The sequence below is a fragment of the Chionomys nivalis genome, chromosome 11 (assembly GCF_950005125.1).
Source record: "Chionomys nivalis chromosome 11, mChiNiv1.1, whole genome shotgun sequence".
Taxonomy (NCBI): Eukaryota; Metazoa; Chordata; class Mammalia; order Rodentia; family Cricetidae; genus Chionomys; species Chionomys nivalis.
This window is the reverse complement of record NC_080096.1, coordinates 46,881,036-46,906,223: the sequence shown is the minus strand read 5'-3', so window position 1 is coordinate 46,906,223 and position 25,188 is coordinate 46,881,036. Positions and strand designations below refer to the sequence as shown.

At 44.9% G+C, this 25,188-nt stretch overlaps 1 protein-coding gene across 1 annotated transcript in view; it reads left to right on the top strand.

The window, feature by feature from the left end:
- The window catches only part of Ror1 (receptor tyrosine kinase like orphan receptor 1), a 351,511-nt gene that overhangs the window by 186,186 nt on the left and 140,137 nt on the right, over positions 1-25,188 (top strand). Inside the window, exon 2 of the mRNA XM_057785200.1 lies at positions 21,383-21,454. Within this exon, the coding sequence (XP_057641183.1) occupies positions 21,383-21,454 (72 nt within the window). The remainder of the gene's footprint in view (positions 1-21,382; positions 21,455-25,188) is intronic.

Genomic DNA, 25,188 nt, shown 5'->3' with positions numbered 1-25,188 from the left:
TGACAGTAATTTTCAGCGGGGTAAAGTGGGAGCATTGGCTGTCCAATCAGACTTCTGGTTTTCCTGGGACCTGAGTAAATGGCTTCATCTTCATGCGCCCTGGTTATCTTATGAGTAAATGGGAATAAAAATAGCACCTACCCTGTAAGGCATCTGTAATGGTCCTGTGAGTCACCAGAACTGAGCCTGGCACATAACAAGGCATTGGCAAAGGTTATTTCATGGCATTGTTACGCTTTGCACAGCCCACAAAATATTCCTGAATAGCACAAGAATTGAAGAGTGGTGCCAAAGGCAGCTGAAATCACTCAGGACCTGGCCTCGCACATGCACTGCAAGGGCTCCGAGCTCATGATGCATTTCTTGTGTGTCTTTTCCTGGGGACGTATGAGCAAACATGGGCTCACTTCAGATAGGGAACCAGCAGCAGACCAAAGTGGGGACACCAAAGTCCAACCTGGTGAAGCTGTGAGTCTGTTGAAGTCACTGCAACAGCATTGACATAGTGTCGGAGTCTTGTCTCTCTCCGCCCCTGTAACTGTTTTCTGAGTCTATAACCTTGAGGAGCTCCAGGCTCTCTACAACTTGGGATATTGTTTACTGTTTCCTGAGCCTCATGAGCCTCCCTCCAGGACGCAAAGCTTCCATTTGGAGGCTGTCTCTACCCGACAGCACTGTCGTCTCTTCTTAGCAATAGAAGAGTTTGTCACGGGTGGAGACACTGATGTCCAGAGACTGTGTGATGATCTGAGCTGTTTAAAAACGTTTCCTCTTAATAAATAAATAAATAATAAATAAATAAATAAATAAAAATTTCCTCTTTCTTTACTTTCCCCCTCAAACTCCTATAGATCAATGGTTAGTTGCTGGCCCTCCATCCATGGATGTGCTCCTGAAAATTGGGTGTCCAGTGTCCAATACATTTCCCCTCTACGAAGACACAAGCTGCAAGGGCGAGAGGCCTCTCTCAAAGCAATGCCTAGGACTGCTGAGCCTGGCTTTCCACACCTTTCAGGGCTCTGGATGTCATCAGCACTTACCCCACCTGATGGAAGTGCTTTGCACTGGATTTTAGAGAAATAATCAGTGTGGCGGAAGAACGGCGCTGGCATTGCACAATCCATCAGGGGTCCTGTCTGCAGCTGGGCTGATTTAGATGACATCATGTAAACGGAGACTGCTCATTCATTTCCTGGCCACCCAGACCCGAGTAATCACACAGAAACTATATTAATTGCAACACTGTTCGGACAATAGCTTAGGCATATTCCTAGCTAGCTCTTACATCTCAAATTAACCCATTTCTATTCATCCCTGTATCGCCACAAGGCTGTGGCTTACCGGGCAAGGTTCTGTTGTGGCGTCTTTCTCCTTCAGTGGCTACATGGCATCTCTCTGACTCTGCCTACTCTCTCTCTCTAACTCTGTTTGGATTTCCTGCCTGGCATTACTCTGGTAAGTCATTGACTGAAACAGCATTATCCATTGCCCAATCAAAGCAGCACATGCACAGAAGGCCATCCCCCATCAGCATCACCTGCTCTGTAGTATTAAAGCTTTCCTTAACTCTGCTATTCTGGAGAACAAGGTCTCGGTCTTCGGGATCAGTAGATTGGAAGTGTAACTTTCGAAGTCTCACAGTCTTGGTCCGAATCTGTCATTAAGTGACTGTGAGGCTTTCAGCTGAAGTTAATTCCTCAGAACCACAGTTTCCATACTTACAAAGTGATGCTTCCTTGCGAGTTGCTGTGATGATCAAATAAGAAAGGGCGACTGTCTGGCCCCTGTAGCTTATAGAACCTAAGTACCAAAAAGTAGGTCTCTTTCTTTCACTCAGCAAGGGGCGTGTAACCCTTCCTAAATAGATTTCACCCTTCCCATTTATATGGGCATGTGCATATGCCTGTGTGTTCATGCCCTATATAGTTTAAGGAGACCACACTGAAGCATGGCATTCTCAGTTTTGGCACAAAAATAAGACATTTAGGCCAAATGGCCTAGCTTAATTAATGCTTGGGACAATATGGCCTCTAACTAAGATGGAATGAGCGAAGGTGGTCTAATGACAGATAATAAGTGTGTTGGTAATATTTTCCTACAAGGGGTTACCAAATTTCCTTGGGAATCTCAGATTTGGAATTGGCCAATCACTAACAGAGATTTCAGACTGTATCATGTCTTTCCTAAATTAAATATTTGTCGTCCGAACCCCAGCCAGACCCTGGCCAGTCACATTTAGTGGCTAGCCATTAGTCTCCTTGGAGGCATGCCACATGGAAGAGGATTAAGCTGTATGCATAGCTTTTGGGGGCTCAGTCAGAATTGTGCTAATTCCATCCTGGGGCCTAGCCCTGTAAATATGTTAGAGTGTAGAAGCCTCTGTTGTCTTCACGTTCACTTTCTTGTGTCACACATAAGGTTCTATGGGAGCTCCTGTGCAGAGAGCGCTTGGTGGGTCATGTAGCCTTGAAAAGTTAGGTCAGGAGTACCTAGAAATGCAATATCGCCTGAAATGGCATTTAAGATCTTGACTCCATATGCAATATTCTTAGGATGTTTCTTTTTGTTCCTTTCTATGTGTTGTTAGATAACTAAAAAATAATATATACAAAATAGGAAGTCTCTGGTTCGTACAGTGATACTATTTATCTGGCAGTGCCGGCCCTTTAATGCTTGACTTAAGTGGATTTTTAACTAATGAAAGCATTCTTCACTAAATTCCCAACAGTCCGTTGTTGAGTGGAAATTGGTTTTGGTGGATTGCCCACAGGTCTCTGTCTTCCCTGGGAGACTACCTGTCACAGTACTGCAAGTTCACTACAGAGTGACTGCAGGTGTTATCCTATAGGACCTAGCAGGGTCTGGTTCACCACTGAGTTACTACAGGTGCTGCTGCCCTATAGGACCTTGCAGGGTCAAGTTCACCACTGAGTTACTGCAGGTGTTATCCTATAGGACCTAGCAGGGTCAAGTTCACCACTGAGTTACTGCAGGTGTTGCCCTATAGGATTTAGCAGGATCAAGTTCACCACTGAGTTACTGCAGGTGTTGCCCTATAGGACCTAGCAGGGTCTGGTTCACCACTGAGTTACTACAGGTGCTGCTGCCCTATAGGACCTTGCAGGGTCAAGTTCACCACTGAGTTACTGCAGGTGTTATCCTATAGGACCTGGCAGGGTCAAGTTCACCACTGAGTTACTGCAGGTGTTGCCCTATAGGATTTAGCAGGATCAAGTTCACCACTGAGTTACTGCAGGTGCTGCCCTATAGGACCTGGCAGGATCAAGTTCACCACTGAGTTACTGCAGGTGCTGCCCTATAGGACCTGGCAGGGTCAAGTTCACCATTGAGTTACTGCAGGTGTTATCCTATAGGACCTAGCAGGGTCTGGTTCACCACTGAGTTACTGCAGGTGTTGCCCTATAGGATTTAGCAGGGTCAAGTTCACCACTGAGTTACTGCAGGTGCTGCCCTATAGGACCTGGCAGGGTCAAGTTCACCACTGAGTTACTGCAGGTGCTGCCCTATAGGACCTGGCAGGGTCAAGTTCACCACAGAGTGACTGCAGGTGCTGCCCTATAGGACCTAGCAGGGTCTAGTGACCCCTAAGCTGTCACTCGTCCTGAGTCATTGATGGACTCTGTCTTCTGAGCGGCTTGTATCCGTCTCCACTTGTTGTGTCTAGTCCATCAGGCTCAGGAAATCTGATAAGCTGGCTTGTGAAAAGGGCGTACCAACAGCCTCTGTGTGAAGACACTTTGCGCGTTCTTAAGAACTAAGACTTTGGAGAATCCTTCTGAGTAGGTGTGTCAAAACCTAAGACCACTATTTTGCCAGATACTTGTTTACTTAGCTGCCATATTTGAGACCCAGAAACTCATCCCGGTTTTGAGAGCAACCTATGAGTCACTACTAATTATGAGTGTTTTGTTTTTGTTTTTTAAAGGAGATTTTTTATAAGGCTTTGAAAAAGATCTGTTCCATCATTTCTCTTTTTTTCTGCCTGTCACTGAGCCAAATGTGGACTGTTTTCCCTCCCCTCACTGCCCCTGTCCTTAGGATGGTGAATGTATAGTTGGGGAAATGTATAGAGAAAATAAAGTTAGGAAAGAGTATGGAAGGTACTACTGTGTCCTTCATATCTCAGAGAAGAGAATGATATCTGCTTGGAAGGACAACAGACAGAGAAAGAAGAGTTCATTCTCTTCCTCCCTTCCTGTATGTCTTTCTATAACTCTCTTGTTTCTACCCAGAATAAACATTTGTTCAGCACCAACTGTATTCTTTCCCTGAGATTGCAGTAGTGGATGAGGCAGACCTGATGCTTGCTCTCATTTGAATATCAAAGAATGAAGGCATGAGGAGCTGAGGGGAGGAAACAGGTTCCCCATGAATAGAATCAGAAAGGGCAGAGCACGGCTAGAAGGTCAACTATAACTCAACATGGCCGGAAAGCGTGGGGAGGTGGGGCGGGGCAGGCTGCAAAGAGCCTACATGTTCTGCTGGTGCCAACAGAGATGCCCTAGAAAGGTTCTTCCCAGGGGCGGCTTCGAGAAGTGCAGCCTTTGGGTGCATTGTGATACTCAAAGCCGTCAGCCACAGAGGAACCCCAAAGGACACATGGCAAATGTAATGTAATTTCAATTTCTCCCTCCACCCTTCCATTTTGAGAATCCTATCTCAGTTACCCAGAATCCATTAACAGCCTAAGGTTAACCTCTCTTCTTTTCCCTTGAATTTTATAGCATTTTCAAGCAGTCAAAATGTGAAGAAAGTCCTAGAAGCTACCAGACTCCTGTGGCTGCCATGGCCATAGTTTCCCTTGGAATGGTGTCACTTATACGTATTAACAATTAAATTACGCCTCATGCCATACTGGTTCTTCAGTCTCATCACGAGGCTTAAATGTGACCATGGATGTGGGTCAGGCCTGTTCTCATGTCTGCTCCACGAGCACTGAGCCTCCTGTTCTACGCTCGTTCAAGTCTGTTGGTGCCACCTTCAAACCAGTCTCGCTGCTTCTTAGGGACGGTGTGCTCCGCTGCTCCCCACGAGACTGCAGGCCCTCCGCCGTGGCGACCTCGTATCATACTGGCTTTGAGTTTAGGTTATTTCTTTGGATTGCTCTGAGCACTAAGGTAGAGAGACACATGCGTTCCAGGAAACAGAAAATCCAGCTTTAATTTCTCACTGCGTTTGAGCTAGGAGGGTAGGGTTCACAGAGACCTTAAGTAGAACAGCATTCTCAGTATTCCCTGGTTCCATTTGGCCAGAGGCACTAGCACTGGCTTCGGTTTGCTATTTACATTCCCCCATTTTTATATAAATTGTTCTATATTAGCATATATTTTACACTGTGACCCAGTGTTTCTCGGATCCTTTAAGCCGGGTTATTTGTGCATTAGTCAATGTCAACAGGAGTAGAATCTCAAATTGAGTGCAGACTACAGCCCAGTTCCCTTGCCCACTCTGTCATGCTGAAACGGATCCCTTGTTCTAAGACTTGCTGTGGAATACACTCTATTTACATTAAGGAGACCTCTGTATATTTAAGGCATAATTGTTTTAGGGCCTTCATTAATTTTTGAACTGTGAGCCTGAGACTGTCTTCTCTTGTATCTTTTCTGAAACAGCGGAAGTTAGAATCTTCCACAAAATAATAATAATAGCAAATTGGTCCTCATTAAAGCAAGCTGGCGGTGGTTTTCTGGCCGTGCGCTTTACAAACAGTAGAAGGATCTGATTGTAAATCGGCTCCAGAGCCCCACTCTCCCAGTGGCCAGACTGGGAAACTCCGGGATAAAAGGTAGTCTGGATTTGTATGGAAAAATAAAAAAAAACCTTGCTTTGCTTCTGTGATTGATGAAGTGTTTATTCTGCCATGCAAACTTAGAGGTGGAAGTTCTCAGAGTTCATCTAATCGAGCCCCTATTCAGAATAAGCGCTGCCTCCTCAGGTCTCTGACAAATGGACAGTTCATACTTCCTTAAGAAGACTGGTGTGATTATACATAATATTAAATTATCATTTTAGCCATTCAGTGTACATAGTTTAATGGCATTAAATACATTTCACAGCCCTGTACAGCCATTGTCACTGTCCATCCCCTGTACTTTTTATTGGCTAAAACTAAGCTCTCTATTCTTTCAAAAACTGGCAGCCCCACCCCACAGCTCCTAGTGACCAGACCCTCCCACATCCACAGGTGACCAGTTCCCACCACCACCCAATCCCCTGGTGACCAGTCCCATGCCATATCTCCTATGACTAGTTCTCTTTACCATATCCGCTAGTGACCAGTCCCCACTACCACATGCCCCTGGTGACCAGTCCTTAGCACCACCTCTCCTGGTGACCAGCCCCCTCCACCACATCCCCTAGTGGCCACTCCCCCTACTACATCTCCTGGTGGCAAGCCTCCCCATACCCTCTGGTGATTAGTCCCCCCCATTACAAGCCCTGGTGATCAGTAGTCTGCCTTTAAAATCTTTATTTTTATTTATACATATATTTATTCCTCTGTGTGTTTGCCTTGCTTTGGGGGTGATCCTGTAGAAGCTAGGAGGGAGTACCATATCTCCTAGATTTGGGGAGTGTGTGAGTGGGTGCTGGAAACCAAACTCCAGTCCCCTGGAAGAGCAGCAAGTACTTTTACCCACTGCACTATCTCCCCAGCCCCTAGTCTGCTTGCTGATGTAATGAATTTACCTGTCTTTGGACCTCAGGTAATTGAGTCATACCATACTTGTCTTTCTGTGATTGACTGGCTTATTTCAGTTACCACACCATCTATATGGATTGTTCTTGTTGGACGGTATTCTAGACTTCCATTCCTTTTGAAAGGCTGACAGCACCATATGGTGGGAGCATACTCATCTTCTTTGTCCGTTTATCCATCAAACACACATTAAGGCTGCACCATCCTTGGTCTATCATAAATGCCGCCATAAACATCGATGCCCATGTCTGAGTTCTTGCTTTCAATTTTTCTACAATATGTTCCTCCAAATCAATGACAGAAACAGACATGTTGATTCGTGTGGAAATTACGGCTTTCAGTTTTTAAGGGACCTACTGTACTGCTGTCAAAATGCTCCCGCCGTTCTAACAGTTGCTAGATTGTTCTCGATGATGCTCTCTACAGACCGACCAAGGCATATTTCTGGGTTTTAAAAGTTATTTTCTTAAAATGATACCATATACTTATAAAAATAATGGACATTGTCCAGTGGTGAGCAGACAGTAAGCCCAGCTGTAGGAGACAGGGTTGCCTACGTGGAGATGGCTCTATGCCGAAAGCATGGGGAAGACTAGAAATAGAAAATGAAATGCTCTTGTCTCAGAAGATTGCACATTAGCTTTTAAAAAGCAAAACCCAGAGAAACCCTGTCTTGAAAAAAAAAAAATCGGCTTTGATTTTGAAATTTGTTTTTTTTGTTGTTTTTTTTTTTTTGGTTTTTTGAGACAGGGTTTCTCTGTGGCTTTGGAGCCTGTCCTGGAACTAGCTCTTGTAGACCAGGCTGGTCTCGAACTCACAGAGATCCGCCTGCCTCTGCCTCCCAAGTGCTGGGATTAAAGGCGTGTACCACCATCGCCCGGCCATTGATTTTGAAATTTGGCTGAGCTTAAGCTTAATATCAGTCATTTGAATTTGAGTCAAATATTTTGTCTTTCCAAGTCTCAGAGATGTTTTGTCTGTTTATGTAAAGTGTGAGTAGCAATACTAACTCTTTAATTAGAAAAATGAAACAAAAATTAGTATAAGATACTTTATTTAGCGTCTGGAACAGTAGGCTCTCAGTGACTGTATTGGGATTCTGGAGTCACTGGTTGGTCTGTTGTTGTTGGACACCCTTGATTGTTGGGTTGTCTTCTTCAGGTTGAATTAAAGTCTATGGGGCCAGTGAGATGGCTCAGGGGGTGAAGGAGCTTGCCTCTCAGTGATGCAAGTCTGATAGCCTTAATTCAGTCCCTGGAACCCACATAAAGATGGAGGTGAGAACTGGCTCTGCAAAGCTGCCCTTTGACTTCCACATACACAGAACAGCAAATCCCAACCTCTCTTTTTTTTCTGATGGCTAAGATTCTTCATGGCTCTCACACTAGCCTTTGCTCAGCTTGAAGCATTTCAGACTTTCTCTATTTTGCTGGCTATCTTTTGTCATCTCCTTGAGTGGGGCCAGAACTACCTGCTCCTGGGGACTTTCCTCATGTCTACTGGGGTCAAGGGGACTCAAGGACTCTTCTTTTGAAATACAGTTTGTTGTAATTTTGGCACAGAATTGTCACCGGACAAACTGAAGGTGGTGTCTGCGGTCTGAGCCTTTCCCATTGTTGAATAAACACCTAGAGACTTGCCCAGGAAGAGAAGCCTGGGTGGGAGGGTATTTTGGCTACAACTTTAAGGAGCACTTTGAACCTGAGTCTTCAGACATGAAAGTCCAGGGAGGGTCTTGTTCTACCCCACCTGGTCCTGTAATTCATTGACTCTCCAATGCCAAGTCAAATTGCAAGTTTCCGCATTTGCCCTCAGGAGGGTAAATGGAGCACCCTGGAAATGCCAGGGTTGCTCCTAAAAGCTCCCAAGACTTTGGCTCGCTTTTAGTTACGTGTCTAACTCACCCAAACACTTTTTTCCTTAAGACCTCTCTGACATCCACTAAATGTTTCAATTTGACTATGAACCTTTTTACCCTTAAAATTAAATTTTTCAATCTCCTTTTCCTGAGGAGGAAGTTGTAACTTTGTCAAAGATGAGATGTTCCAGTGGCCCTCTCTTCCCTAGCCTTAGCTGAGTGTCTGAAATCCACTTCCTGGACTCTTATCCTCCCAGGCATATCACGTTGACAGAGGGAACGGAAAAAGCCAAATTCTCTTCCTGACTTTAAAAACAGAAGAGAAATGAAGTGGGGGGGGGGGGCGGGGGCTGGCATTTCCATGGAGTTCTCAAGAGCATTTTATACGAAGCACTGTGCGCGTTGAGGGATAGGTGAAAAGCACATGCCTTTACTTTTTTATTTTTTGCATTTTTTTTTTTTTTTTTTTTTTTGCTGTAAAGGATGATTGGATTCCCTTACAGTTGACATGGATGGGCTTTCTGGCATGGGCTTTTGTAACTTCTACTTGAACCACAGAGACTGGATTTTTTTTTATTATTATTATTATTGTTTTTTAATTAAAATTTCCACCTGTCCCCATTTCCCATTTCCCTCCCCTCCTCCCAAATATTGCCCCCTCCCCCCACTCCCCTTTCCCTATCCCCACTCCTCTTCTCCTCCCCCCACTCCATTCCCCCTCCCTCTCGATACTGAAGCCCAGTACAAATTCCCTGCCCTGCGGGAAGACCGAGGTCCTCCCACTTCTATCTAGGTCCAGGAAGGTGATCGTCCAAACAGGCTAAGCTCCCACAAAGTCAGTTCATGTATTAGGATCGAAACCTAGTGTCATTGTCCTTGGCTTCTCATCAGCCTTCATTGTCCGCCATGTTCAGAGAGTCCAGTTTCAACCCATGCTTATTCAGTCCCAGTCCAGCTGGCCTTGGTGGGCTCCCAGAGTTCATAGCCATTTGAGATATTGGACATGCAGAATGGTGATAAATAAAGTCAAAGCAAAGTGGTAATTAATTTACCAGTTTACCACATGTGTATATGGAACAAAGTCATACTCCTTTGGGTTGAGCGCCCCAGCATAGATATTACAACAGTGTCTTCAAAACATGGAGGCTATACTCTAAGACCCCCACTTAATGAGCTGCAGTGAGCTGAATGCTACCAGTCTTGTGACATAATGTTTACATAACAGTGGCATAGTGGTTTCTTGAACAAAAGTTTAATAATGGCAATAAGTGATCAATATGAACTTTTGTTCAACATGGCTATAAGTGATCCAATAATCAGATGACCACTGAGACTAAATAACTAGTTGTCTGTAGATAGCAAAGATATCCATAACAACCAAGGTAGAAAAGGGTGAGGTGGCGGGAATATCTTCACACTAAGTATGGTGTTAAGTCTTAGAATTTTCCGTGTAGTCTTTTTAGATCATTTTTGATATAAGTTGTGAAAACTTCAAAAGACAAAACTATTGGATCGGATGGTGAGGACAACCAGCCAATACCCAAGCCAAGTGACAGGCAGGTCCTCTTCACCAGGGGCCTCCCGTGGTCTGCTGTGTCTGAGGCTGGTTTGCTTGTATGAACACATGGTTTTTGGTCTGGCTCTTGGGGAATTTGGAAAACATCAGGACTAAATAACTTGAATTTCTTTTGGTTGAAAACTCATGTGTGGGAGTGTGTTTGCAACAGAAAAGAAGGCTGCTATTAACTTTTCAAGGTGTCTGAGAAGCCAGTCAACACCTCAACAGGGTTGTCGGGAAAGGTGATGACCCATCTTCCTGCCTTTGTCACTCTGCTGACTGTGCCACCCATGTTTTAGACTTCAGCGTGGAAAACACAATGTGACAATAGGAAGTGAGAACAACTGGTAACATCTGTTTGGTGTGGCCAACTCTACTGGCACAGACTCTGACATTGTAACTTTCAGAAAGAATGCTTTCAGTATTTTTTCCTGTTTGTTTTGCAAACTTAAAGAAAAAGTGCGCATCCCATTTGTAATACATACAATGTGGGCAGGCGTGAAGCCTACATCGATGCAGAAGGTTGACTGTCACACACACCTCTCTGGCAGGACACTTGTGCTGAAAGGGACGAACCACGTGAGAGTGCACCCTGATAGAAGGCTTTAGTTGGGAGAATGTCACAGTGCAAGGAAAGAACTAGGATTCAGGTCTTGGTGACATTTTTCAGAGCATTCTATAACTGTGGTTTTTCATCAGTGATGTAGAAATTAGAGTTTTGCTTTGCAGGCTATAGTAGAGATAAGAAATATTAGTCTGAATATTTTACTAATTTGTTTGCTGACGTCCTGTCTTCTATTCTCTTTCCTCATCCCCCTGCACACTACATCATGCCTGCCTTTTATATCTTTGTGTCATTAGGGTGGAGCCTGTACTTCTCACACACATTATTACAAGTTCATCAAATATCACATAGAAAGATTATAACTCAGAAAGCCAGTGACCAGCCAGTGGTCCCCCCAGGTCCCAGCTTCCTGGTGTGGGAGACCTTGAGTCAGTCTGTGCATTCTGCTCCTCTTCACAACTCCAGGCAAGAGTTAACGCCCCTTACCAACCTTTGTCGGCCGTTGCTGTTTCCTTCCTACCTGCTCTGTTGAGTTGGTCTCTAGGGTCCTATAATACATTGCCCCAGAGGCACTAAGAAATCCTTTTATAGTCTCCCCATTTCGCACATATAAAGTATATAACAGTTTATAAACTTAAAAGAACATACAATGAAAAGTTCATCTCTTTCTTGCACCTGGCCTATTAACTGTCCTCCTTCTCAGATGCAGACATTGTTCCTAATTTTTGGGTATCTCCCATTACAGCTATTTCTTGAGGATGTGGATTTATATGTGTAGGAATGTAGATGCATGTTACATGCTTGGTTTTATAATTACTTTTTTCTAGACATGCTTTCCTTTTCATTCTTAACCTAATGGTGTATGATGCAGATCTGCGCTCTGTTCTATTGAGACCTTTGCATGCACTAATTTATTCATCAGGTCTTGCTGTTTGAGAAACAGGTGATTTCCACTCCTTTTCTCTTCCAGACAGCATCCTGCAGTCCTATCAAGTGTCACTTCCTCCAGGTTAGGGTGCACCTGCATGCTGCATTCCTGGAAGAGAAGCTGCTGCTCACATAGCAGGACTTTTTATGTTTCCATAGAAACTGCTAAGTGCAACCAGTTTATACTCCTCCCACGCACCAGCACTTATTTCTTCACAGCCTTTTCCAGGCAGTGCATCATCAAACTGTTTTATATTTCCAATATGACTTGGACAACACAACTGCCTATTGAAGTTTTAAGGATTAAAATAAATTATTTTGTGGATGTTTCTGTGCCTGTGTGCACACACATGTATGTGTGTCTGCAGAAGCATCTTCTCCTGGGAGCTAGGGTTACACATGGTTGTGAGCGGAACATGTATGTGCTAGGACTTAGATTCCAGTCCTCATAGAGATCAGCAAGTGCTCTTAACTGCTGAGCCATCTCTCTGCCTCTTCATGTGGAAGTTCTAATATTTTGCATTTCTTATCAATGAGTGCAGTATGTTTCTACCTATCTGATATTATTGCATCTCTTTTCCTGCAGGCTGTCAGCTCATTCCCATTGTCCACTTGTTTGTTGTGCTCTCCATTTTGCTGTGTAGAAAACCCTGTGTGCTGTGCTCTTGCAGTTGGTCCTCTGTCTTTTGAGTTACAAGAATGTTTTTCTCTCTAGCTTACCGTATGTCATGTTTGGGTCTTGTTTTGTCCTGTAGTATTCCTTTAATATCCTCTGGTTTACCACCTTTATTTCCATGGTGTTTGGATACTCTGTCAAACTTCATTTCTCCTCCATGCTAAATGTGCACTTGCTTGCTGACAGCAAGGCAGGAAAGGTGAAGAAAGGCTATAGATCTTGTGGGGAAAGGTGTATGCAAGTGGGGTGCTCCCAATGGAACTCTGGTTGTGAAGTGAGGGACAGACATACTCCTGAGGAATTCTACCACCCACAGGAAATGCCCCCAACACCCTGGTCATCTCTCACTGAAAATAGATAAGCGTATTTCAGAGAAGAGAGCATTCTCTGTCAACATAGGAACTGTTGAAATCACTCTCTCATCTGCAGGAGAGCAAGGTGCCCATCTTGTAGATGACACTCACGAGCAAACAGACTTCCTCATCCTTCATGTATGCGGTAGCTTTGGCCGTTCCTGTTCATTGATGTTGACTGACAAGGCCCCTGAAATAATGCTTGTGATAACTCGGTGGCAGGAAGAGCCCTTCCTTTTCAAAAGTGAGGGACGCTTTGGCACATCTGAAGCATGGGCTTGCATTTTTGTTCAAAGTTCCCAAGTCTATAGCCCCAGACCTATTGTGTGTAAAGACCACGGGTACAGTTAATTGCCTTTCATTTCCAGTGCAAACAGTGGAATACATCCTTGGCAGATGGATGGCCAAAGGAAATGAAGAGTCAAACACTGATTACATGGAGAGTCATCTTTCATCTCATGAGGGTATGACATTAAATCTGTTGAACAAGGAAATGGCCACACCGCCATGTTTGACTAGACATTGCTGTGACTGAGTTCTTTGTTCGTACATAAGAGAAGATCCTTTATCCTCACATCATTGAAAGAGAACCTGTCTTTGCCTCCCTTAAGTATGGCCATAGGAGTTCGAACACGTGGTCTTCCCAGACTGGGGTGACTTCCTGTCCTCTGATGTTCTCCAGAGCACTTGACAGCATTGTCAGAGATGCTTGCTTCCCTCGGGCTGTCGCTTTAGAGCCTCAAGCTTACCTTAGAGCATGCACGAGCATCTCGAGTCTGGTCTTGTATTTGTTTGTCTTCAGGGGAGAAGATGGAGACTGCGAGTTTTAGAACTGTAAAAACCGGTTCTAATCTTGCCCTTTTCAATGTGTTCACCTGTTTTCAGAGTTTATAGCTTTAGACTATAAAGCTTATTGAGCCTCGTTCCCCTTATCTGTAAGTGGTTGCTGCCCATAAGTAATTTACGCACCAAACCAGCCCAAGGGTTAGTGGCTTCAAACAACAAGCATTTAGTCGGCTCATAAGTCTGTGGATCCATGATTCTGATTTTCACTGAACGAGGCCGAGCTCTGCCAACTCTGGGAGTTAACACCAGTCACAAGTAGTTTAGATTTGATGGTGCTGTAATAGACTCCATCACTTCATTGAAGATGAAAAGGTGTGGGTCCAGGGAGGAATAAGCTGTAGGAGTCTTGCATGGAGATAGTTCTTTTCCTCTTAAGAAAACCAGCACCCAGAATAGATGTTCATTTACCACTTCGCAAGGTCCAAGACAATAGTTCTGGCTTTCATCTGAAATGTCTTTGTCTTATACAAGGTCATGATTTGACCTATTCCCCAGCTTGTAGTCCTGGTCTGAAGGTTCTGAAGTCTTTAGTAGGAGGGTTTCGCTGGCAGAAATGGGTCACTGTGGACGGGTCTTTGAAGGTAATAGCCACTCTAGGTTCTGGCTCGGTTGCCCCTTGACAAAGGTCCTTCTCATGTTCCTGCAGTCATTAATTAAACAACCTGCCCTAGCATGACTTCCTCGCCATGCAGATTTCAAATCCCTCTGGAACCACCAGCCCAAATGTAAAAACAATACAATTGTGTCCCGGCTGGACGTGAAGAAACCCAGACTTGGGCATAAACTTTCCCTAGGGAGAGTGTTAGAGCCAACCACACTACCCTGGAGAAATAAATCCTGTGCTAGCTTGAAATGTCTCCCAGGGGCTGGGAGGCATGTGGAGAGCACAGGGATTGTGCCACTACTGTGCTTTCGGGACACATTTGCTGGCTGGTGACTTCTCTCCAGCCTCAGAAGCACATCATCTTGGTGACAAAACAGAACACTCGAAAATGTTCTGCTCACCTTACAAAGTAAAAAGTGTCTTCAGGGAGCAGGAGACAGAATACCGTGGGATTGCACAGAGACGCTGGGAAGGCTTCTGTTCTCTCTTCGGGCTCTGCTTTATGTTTCGCTGTATTTAATTCTCATTATTGATCTCCCCAGGCTTTCAATAAAGGCACAGTTCAGGAAACCCGGTCCAGAGCAACAAAAACACTTAAACCGGAACAATCTGTGGCAAATTAAGTATTTGAAAATTAGCAGCTAGCCTGATGCGGCATGCCCAGGCTGATGTGGCTGGAGGAGAGCCATTTACATTCTGTAGGGTGGTAGCCACCTCTTGAATTTACTTCTCAGAGTAAAATGATTTGCACTAATCCTGGGACCCCTCAATGCCGTTAACTTAAATGTGATTTTTCAGGAGCAGCCAGAATCTACAAATTACACTTGCAGTGTATTTTCCCCCTGAAATCTCCCCTGCTTCTGCCACCACCTTTGATTCCTCACACTTTGGAAGGTTCAGAGAATTGAATTTAGAGCACAGAGTTTAAACAACTTAACAGTTAAAACAGACAATCAAGAAAAAAAAAAAAACCTGAATTCTAAAGCGGCATGAGAGCCATGAGGGCTGCAAGCAGCCAGGCTGAGGCAGAGCTGGGGAGCAGGAGGTCATGGGTATGTTCTGCTGACATCTGGTAACATGTCAGGAGACCTGAGGCAAGCTTTTCTGCCTAGCTCTGGGTTTCTTCAAGTCTAATCAGACCGCGATAATCTTGGGCCTTGGGCCTTCCCACACGGAGTCAGGAGTTAATAATGCCTGTTTGCGAGCTGCCTTTCTTGAAAGGAAAAGTAAGGCCTAAATACAAGGTGCTTGTCTCACTAGGAGGTGCTTGAGATCTTAATGGCTTTCTCACTGGCATCCAAAGTGGGCTTCTCCATGGGAGTGCTTAAGGCGGCTGGGAATCAAGGCTGCAAAGGGGTTTGCGTCTCTCTCCTTCCGTGCCTCAAGTGGGATTACGGCTTGCTTTTAGAGTGTGCTCAACTTGCCCATCTCACAAAGGGTTCCACAAACGAATTGAGAGCCTGTATAACATAGAAAATGGTTCAGACAGTTCTGCTTTGCTGCTGACGCGGTCAGCCTAAAATCTATGTGTCAAAACTAGTGGGCAAACAATTGGGGGGGGGGGGAATTCTTCAAATTAAAAATAACATTTGACTTTGAAAGGTTCTCTAGAAGTACCAGTTTGTTTCTTGGTTAATAACCATTAATCTATCTCAATACTGGAGGAATTACCCCAATAATATGTCATTCCCTTTCTCTCTGATTTTGAAACCACTTCGAAGTTCTCAATTCCTTTGCTCCTTTTCCTATTTCACTCACTTAGGAGGCCTGTCAGTATTTGAGCTTGTCACCTGAGTGGTCTGTCAATGACCAGTGCTGGGTTATGGAATATGTCAGACTCACCCAGCGAGATTCAAGGGTTGCAAAAGCCCAGTCCAGGAATCTCTGCTGGTTGCCACACTCCCCACCTGGGTTCTGGAGTGGTTGAGTTGCACACCCTTTGGCCGGGTCTGTGGTTAGCGAAAGTCTTTATCCACAGCCATCAGAGCTACTTTGCAAAAGGCTGACTCACCTGACCTATCTCCAAAGCATCCTGAGAACAGTCTGTGATCATGACAATTAGGCCCATTTAACAAGGTAGGCACTGGGGGTGTGAAGCAACTCTTCCCCGGGTCATGGCCAGGTTATGGTAGAGCCAGGATTTGAACACGTCCAACTTAGAAACCAGTTCTTTGCCTCCTGCTTCCCTCACCTCACCTTGACATTCCCCAGAGCTGTCTGAAGTCAGCGTGGGCACAGAGGAGGTCAGAGTTCCGATCCTTGCTCCCAAGACATTTATGGTCTAACTAGAACGAAAGGGAGGGAATGCTTGAAGGCCAAGGATGTAAAAGGGAGCGACAGGTGTAGAATAGAAAGGTTAGGCTCTTCTATTTTTTTTGGTTTTGCCTTTTTAGTAGCAAATGAATATCACTGAATCGCCATGTTTATTTTATTTTTTCTATTGAATTGCATGGTTGTCCCCTTGTGATTTAAGCTGCACGAAATAGAATCATTCTGTTTGAAGCTCCAACATGAGAAAGATTTTACTGGTGTCACGAGGACATTTGTTCACAGAGATGGAATTTTATGTTTTGATACATACTCTTTGGGGCCGGAGAAATGGCTCAGTGGATGAAGTATTTGCCATGAGAGTATGAGGGCTAGAGTTTGGATCCACAGAACCCAGGAAGATAGTGACTTCAAGGCCATCCTCCACTCCCTTGCAGAGCCCCATCTCCAAAAGCAACAACAAAATGTTGTATTGCTTGTGACTCAGTGACAGAATGCTGGCCCACCAACTCAAGTCCTCATGGTAAGACTCCAGCACCAGCCCCCCCCCCCAAAAAAAACCACTTTTCTGTATTGGGTTTTGACACAGATCTCTATACAGGCAGACTAGAGCGGAAATCATCAAACTTTCCATGGTATCATGCTGAATGAGCAATGATTTTTCTGTCTCTTAGTGACCAAGTATAAATTAAAAGGTAAAAGGGAATGAAAGCTGAGAGCCTGCTGCACAAGTGTTAATGTGTTAGGTTAGCCGTCCAACCCCAGCAGGTGCCAGCGTTGCTAGGGAGATAAAAGCACAAATGACTCCATGCTGGTTGAAAATCTACCAAGGATAGATAACCCGGGACAGACTCTCTGTTTCCAACAGAAGGCTCTCTCAAGCACCCAAGCTGTGCAGGTAAAGGCAGCTCTGTGCTCAGAACAGAGATGCCAGCCAAGACTGCCCTTCCTCTGGCGACAAGAGTTTCTGAAGGGGGTTGCTGGCTTCACTAGGTCTTTGCAATTGTTCACTCCTAGAAAACCTTCAAAGGAGACATCTGGAAGATTGAGCAGGTGCCATCCTAATGACTGAACTTGCCACCAACCACAGAAGGCTTAAGAGCAGCACTTTCAGTCAGGACTAGCTCTTCTGAGACTCTGCTCGCCCTTCCCTGCCAAGCCCCCACAGCATTTGTTCACTCTGTTTAAATTCTTTATTTTCCTATGTTCATTCCAGACCTCGAGCTCTGTGAAGCAAGCACTGCCTTGGTTTCGTTCGCTACCGCTGAGCTTGTCTGGGTCAGAGCTCAGTAAATATTTGTTGAATGGCTAGATGGATGGATAGGCATTGGATCAATGAACAAGTGAACTCAGAGGCATTAAGTTCTCGGTGAAAAAAAAAGTCCTTTTGTTCCTTCTGGTCATTCATCTTCCACACTGCTACTATATGTCCTGTGGCTTTAGGGAACAGTCAGTACAACTTAATTCCATCCCTTGTGTATAGGACTCAACCAAGGCTTCATTTATTTAGCAAAACTCAAGAATAAATTCTCAGACAGTGCTGAAAAAGCAATGCTAAAGGCTGCTTTCTTGAATCGCTTACCTTTTTTTTTTTTTTTTTTTTTTTTTGGAATAGCCAATGGCCTTGCTACATAGATTTTTACTATAAAATGGACTATAGAATATGAAATTGGACCATATGTAGGCCAAGAAAACCAGGAAAAAGAGATGGATAACACCATGGATGAAGATGCAGAAGGATGGGGGAAAGGAAACATGGCCAGGAGGCACCTTCTAGGGGAAGAAAGTGGAATGAAAAGTCACATGACGATAGAAATCTAAGAGTGAAGTGTGTTGATGTCCTTAGACCTCTAGGTGTCTGCAGCCACCAGGAGGAAGTTGGAAGTGGCACTTCCCGAGAGAGTCTTAGGACCAGTTTCCGAACAAGCATTTTGCAGCATGCTTCTCTTTTCACTCTGCCTTTGCCTGCTTACCATGCAGCCAGAAACAAACTAATCTGCTACTGTACTGAGCATCCGTTCAGCGCCTTGTGGCCTCAAGGGCTGGTGAGAGATGACGAACACCGCTTCACTCCCTTGAGTAAGATCAACATTAACCCATTTTGAAGTTTCCCTTGGAATTTTGCACTGTCCTCAGAGAGATCTTGCTTCCTCAGTAACAGGCTAGATGCTGTATTTTTGTCTTGAAGAAAACTGACACACACACACACAACTGATAACAAGGAAAAACCTAGAAGCCTCTAACTAGAAAGCCTTGTTGTGGCTGTAGATAAGTAAAGCCATTGAATGCTTTCTGATTGCTAGTCACAGATGCCTTTGTCTTTGTTTCTTCCCCTTGCATTTTTAGCATCCCTTTTCCCCATTGTGGTATACATTCGTCCTTTGTGTTGTCTTATAGCCCTCTGTCTCTAGCTGATGTACATCTATTGCATTTTTAATTTTAGGGTCAAATCCTATATTTAAATGCTGTAACATGTCCAGCTGATCAACTTGTTATCACTTCCTGCATCCAACTCTTTTACTTTATTGGTGTGTGTGTGTGTGTGTGTGTGTGTGTGTGTGTGTTGAATATCTACTATAGGGAAGAAGAATGGCTGATTTCAAGTAAAATATTCAGCCTCTCTTTTAAAAATGATACTAAAACTGCCTTTTAAAAATAATCACTTTTCAGGACTGGGGGACCCACCCAGTGGTTAAGAGCTCTTGCAACACACCTGAGTTCAATTCACTGGGTGGTGCACAATTGCCTGTGACTCCAGCTACAGGGGATTCAATGTCCTCTTCTGAACTCCGTGGACACCCTCACACAAGTGGCACACCCCCGCACAAACACACGCGCACACACACACACACACAGAAATAATAAAAACCAATCTTAAAAATACCATATCTCATGGAGTTATGATTGATATTTAAAATATCTCATCTGCTTGAGTTATTACTTTCTGTGAGAAGCTGAAAGAGTGGCTTTTGAGCTAAGAAACATCTCTCAGAATCAGCCTAATTAGGTAATGAGCTTGAAAGCCCAAATTATCCTTGCCATTGCCCACGAAGCAACTGGTAATTAGTGTCTAGGGACACTTGGGGAACAGTTTCCCCGATTTGTACTTTTGTCATTTGTCCGAAATTAAATACAATCAGCAATCCAAACTCAGGTTGGAAACACAGAGTGGCACAGCCTTTGCTTCCTGCGGAGCTGATGCTATAAAAGGGACCCTGGATTCCTGGCAGCTTCACGGTGAGAAGCAGTAAGAGGAAGCTTTGCAAACACTTCCCGTAAATGCTCTCAAGGTCTGTCTTAGTCCCCACCCCTCACCCAACCTTTGCTCCTTGCCCGTGTTGCCACCCTAGTTGGCCGGCATGCTTCTGTTCCCAGGCTCCCAGGAGTGTTGTTTTTCATCAGATGGGTCATAGCGATCTGTCCTATAGCCCAAGGAACTGTCGTGGTGGGAGGAGCCAGAGTGGGTGACAGTAGATGGGAGTCAGGATGCAGTGGAGACTCCATGTCTATTAATACTTCCTAGTAATTGCACCTGCAAAGGCGCCCATCCTTGGGCAGAAGTCAGGAGAAAAATCCTCCCTCTGTGGATTCACTATCAGTGGTTTCTTACTTGGGTCATCTTTCTTTGGGGATTCACAGTTCGGCATGTAACATGCTGTTAGATACACTGCTGCTCACCTGCCTTCAGCTGCCCTTGACAAATCTGTAGGATGAAGGAGCAGACCAGGACCATGGGCAGGGCATGTGGCACATGTCTCTTTCCTTCCTGCCTGTTCGAGGACAGGGAAGGTCTGCCTAGTGCCCATGTGTTTCTGCGGACAGGCTAGAAGTGATCTTGGCAAGGTTTCCGTCGACGGACATTAGTCTGTGGCACGAAGGACAAGGACATGTGCCATCTCTAGCCAGTTGGTGGAGGCCCAGCTGTTGATAAGGAAATATGGAATGTGCTTATTTCTAGACAAGTGAGATCCAGAGATGGGGTGGCTCTCACAGCCTCAGTACTAGGCAGCCCAGGCCACCAGGAGGCTTGTGGGTAAGCCAGGCACTGTGCTCCAATGTCAGGGATTCTAGTTACTTTGGAAGTTCAGCTTATTTCCAATTCAGACCTGGTTTTAGTGGCTACTTAAAATACCCTACCTTGCAAAGACTGTATCACAGATGCTGGGTTTAATAGGCGAAAGGAATCATAATAGATTGATGATGTTTGCAAGGGACTGAAGGTGGGGTGACATCATATGTGCGGTGTCTGATGACCTTGGTCCCCTCAGAGCCTACCCAACACTAATGTTCTACAATACCATATGGGTGTCATTTGTATATAGCCCAAGGGGAAGTTACAACAACCCTAATGTGTGTAAAATGATGCCATGCTTGCCTTGAACTTTATAGAAACAAGAAAGCCATTCTATGTGTAGCAGAGTCTATTATTGAAAGGTTTTTAAATCTTCATAGTATATTGTGTCCTTTAGAGGGTTGATTTGCATACTTGCTTTAAATTATGGTGACTTTGAAAATTACTGTTTAAGTGTAGTTACCACAGATGACACTGCGCGTTCAAATGCCTCGCTTTCATTTGCCTTGACTTAAAGAGGCAGTGTCAAGAACTGAATTTCTCTGCCCATAGAGTCGTACACCCAGTACAGGAAAGCAGCAGGCAAGGCAACACTGTCCCCTGATAGGACTTCTGAATGCATCAGTCCGAGGCTGGTCTTCTGGCAAGACTCTTGATAAAATGTGGTTGTCTCTGTCGGTATGGTTTTCTGTTGACATAGTTCTTTACATTTTAACCCTCAGGGTAGAATTTTAAAGTCAAGGTCTGGCCTGCAGCCTGGCTGGCTCAGAGGCCTCTGTGATGGGGACCACAGCTGGCCGCTGGAGCTGCCTCACTTATACTAAGTCATAATACCATGGCAGTTTGTCTCGGAAGGAAAGCCCTTAGGATGTAATACTTCTACCAGCCCGGAAGTGACCTTATGGAATAATGCCCTCCCCCTTCTTTCTCGTTCCAGAAACAGAGCTGTCAGTCACTGCTGAGCTAGTGCCTACCTCATCCTGGAACATTTCAAGTGATGTCGACAAAGGTACATGGAGGGGAAAACACGGGCCAGAGGAGGAGGGAGAAGATAAAGCTCACCCCTAAGCCCGGCCTGCTCTTCCTTGTAACGAATCTCTGTCCACATCAACAGGGAGAGGAGGAGGCACCTGCAATGAACCCCTGGCTCACATTGTGATGACTTAACGTTTAATTATTTGGAATTATTTCTGAAGAACTTTTTTTTTCCTTTTCTTTTTCTCTTCTTCCTCTAAAATGTTCCACATGGTTAAAATGCTTCAAGATGTGAAACGGGGCCGTTCCTGACCTTCCTGTCTCTGCATCCAGGGTACCTTGTTTGGGGGATTTGCTTCAGCCTAAGCCAAGACTGATCAGAGCTGTTGGCTGGGTGACCTTTCTGGACCAGCATTTGATGTGCTTGTGGGGTTCAGGACCCAGCATTCAGAATGCTTGTAATTGCCTATGTGTACAGACAGCAGCTTCCTATGTGCACGTGGGGAGCATGTTCCTGGCGCGGAGTTGTGGCTTTGCATTAATTAAGGCCTGCCATATGCTTTGGCTGGTCTGAGGAGATCCTATGGCCTAGGCAGGGCAGAGCCCAGGTGTGCTGGCTCTGTCTGCCTCCAGCCTTGTTTCTTTTTAGTCCCCCTTGACTTGCTGCTATCCCTAGCTGGATTTCTGCTTCTTCTAGTGTTTCCTCTTTCTCAATATGGCTCATCCTTTGCTCTTCCTTTGCTCATACCCATCCCCCACCTTCTGCAAGGAGCTCATTCTTTCTCCTCGAAATTTCCATTGCCTCATTCATTCATTCATTTATCCATCCATCCATCCAGCCAGCCAGCCAGCCAGCCAGCGATACATTGTTTAAATTCTTATTAATTCTTTCTCTGGGTACTATTTGTAGAATTAGGATCCAGAAATGGATTTTTTTTCTGTATATTCTTCTCTTAACTAACTAGGTGCTTTAAACACCCATCTTCCCTCAAGGCTGGGAGAGCTTTATAGGTGGATTTCTACAAATCTATCTTGGTTTTGGGTGGTGGGGCTGATAGTGATAAGGGTACAGACTCTAGTCCTTATTAAATCCTCAATGAAGGTGGATAAAAATATGAACTCACCATACTATATGCAAGAGGCTATTTTGATACTTCAGATGTTCAAATACTCATGTCCAGCAACCTGCTGGGTTTCTCCTTTAGCTCGGGTGTGATTCTGAGTTCTGAGACTGTAAAGGGAAAAGGAGTTTGTGTCCTTTTCTTATCACCATAAAAAAATATCTCAAAGGAAGTGGGGCAACCCTGTTCAGGCTGACAGTTTGTGAGGGTACAGTCCATCATGGTAGGGAAGTCAAGGCAGAGTTCATGGTGGTTCAGAGCTGTGGCAGTGGAATTGGGAGGCTCACGGTTGTGGCTGTGGTACTGTGAGGCTGCTTGTAGACCTGGGGACAGAGAAGTCAGATTAGAACTTGGACTTGGCAATAACCCACAAGAGACCCACTACTTCTAGCTTCATCCTGCCTCCTAACAGTTCCACCACCTCCCCAAACAGTGCTACCAACCAGGCACCAGGAATTCAATCACACAAACCTGTTTAAACCCTTAACAAGTGAAAAGTCACCTCCATCATTTCCTTTTGTGACCAGCTCTCCTGTCACTAAAAGCCTCACTGGGAGTGTGTTTCCTGTCTGAGGAGAGAATACTTTATAGGAGAGCACAGTAGATAGCAAGTGTTCTTAGGCATTTCAGAATGCCAGCAGGGGACAGAGAGAGACAGAGAGAGAGACAGAGAGACAGAGAGAGACAGAGACAGAGAGAGACAGAGAGAGAGACAGAGACAGAGAGAGACAGAGAGAGACAAAGAGAGAGAGACAGAGAGACAGGGAGACAGAGACAGAGAGAGAGACAGAGAGACAGAGATACCTTTTTTTAGCATTGAATTGAATCTATATTTTTCAAATGGTATTACTGTTATTCCTCTTCTTATCAGGTAGCCAAACAAGACCTAGGAGGCAGTAGAATTCTAACGCATGTTTATGGAATAGTTTGAATGGGGAGAGGAGACAAAGAACACCAGACAACTCAGTTTGCTTAGTGCTTATTCTGTGGCAGCTGCTGTGGCAGATGCTTTCAGTGTGTGAACTTACGGTGCAAGTTCCTTGTGACAACTATGGAGTCCTCACATTCAGGCCACGTGCAAATCACCAGCCTCCCATTCTCAGTACCAAGAAACATGAATGGGCCAGAAAGGTCTAAGGCTGCTGGTGAAAAACTCACCGGCCCGGTGTGCGGTCTCTGCACAAGCAATGTCTGTGATAATAGTTGCTTTTTGAGAAAAAAAGCAGTATCTATTGAGTCGCTGGGTAGTGGGCAGGGGAAAACCCACTCAGGATCTTTCACTTGTTCAGGAGAGCCTTGCAGAAAACATGGGAGCTTCCTAGTGGTTCTTGCTGTCATGTTGTGTTATATGATTAATGGGGACTGGTCTTTCATCCCCATCTAGAATTAGAGAGCTGCTTAAGTAATCCACTTATTCATTGCTTAAATCTTCATTGATTTCTTTTCTGGGTCGTATTTGAGCAATTAGAATCCATAGACCAGTCAGGAAAGGGATCCTGCTCCTTGTTCCATGAACTTGGAGCTTCATTGCAAATAGCAATATCCAGATATATCGTTAAAGCCTTTGGGTTGCTTGCTTTCAGAGATGGAGCTATGGCAGGTGGAGCCCATTCCCTAACCACATAGGCAAGCTGGTAGGAATAAAAATGAAGTCCACTGTCAGGCTGGCACACAAAGAGAGGGATCACTGGGTTGTAGAAATTAAGAGTGTACTCAATGCTTTAGTGGTGACCAGTGATGGGGAGATAAGATGAAGGTCCTGTGGGAATGTAGGAAGTATGTGTGATTCTTAGGGTGGTGCCAGGATCCCGGCCATGGTCTTTGGGCCTTTCTGCCCAGTCTGCCAGCTGAGCACACTGTCTCCCTGCATCCACATGAAGAAGGAATGAAAGAAAAGCCCTACTAGGCACACGAGGATACTTTTCTTCTAACCCATCCCTCCCAGCTGACCTCCACAGCCTCCCCTTGAAAGCTGCTACTGATGGACCAGCAGGGGGTGGGGGTGGAGGTTTCTGAAACAAATGTTTCAGAAGGAAGTACCAGCTAAAGTGGACTCAGTGGCTCATCCTCAGGACCAACATGGGACACTGGAATGAATGTCTTGAGAGCCCCGTTCCCTTCACAGGTTCAATTGCAGGTTCTTTACCCAAGCCAAATGTTTCTTTTGGAGAAATTGACTGGAAATTGTACCCGTAGGAAGCGGAAAGGAGGGAACCTGTGGCTGCAAAGAAATTGTAAGGTCAGCCGCCAACTACAGATAGTTCTCTGTGGTGACAAATGGGCTTGAGAGCATTGTTTAATGGAGATTTGGCTTTCTTTCTCAGCTTGGAACTTTATACATTACAGAGACATTGGCTCTGACTAGTACAGACTCTGTCTGGACTTTACCCCGAGTCCTGGCTTCCTTTTGTGGTTGTATCTATTGCCTAAAATTGTTTTCCTGGCCAAGAAGAACACCTGTGGTGTTGTCTGTCTGTGCAGAGCTAGGGTGGCTACTTGCACACCATGACATACAGACCTGGACTTGGCACCTTAACCCAGAGCTTCACCATCAAGAGCCATGGCAAGTCCCTAGTTCAGGGGTGGTTGCCTCCGCTTCCGGCTTGATTCATCCTTGACACACAAGTAGTCTGCATTAATTGTATTG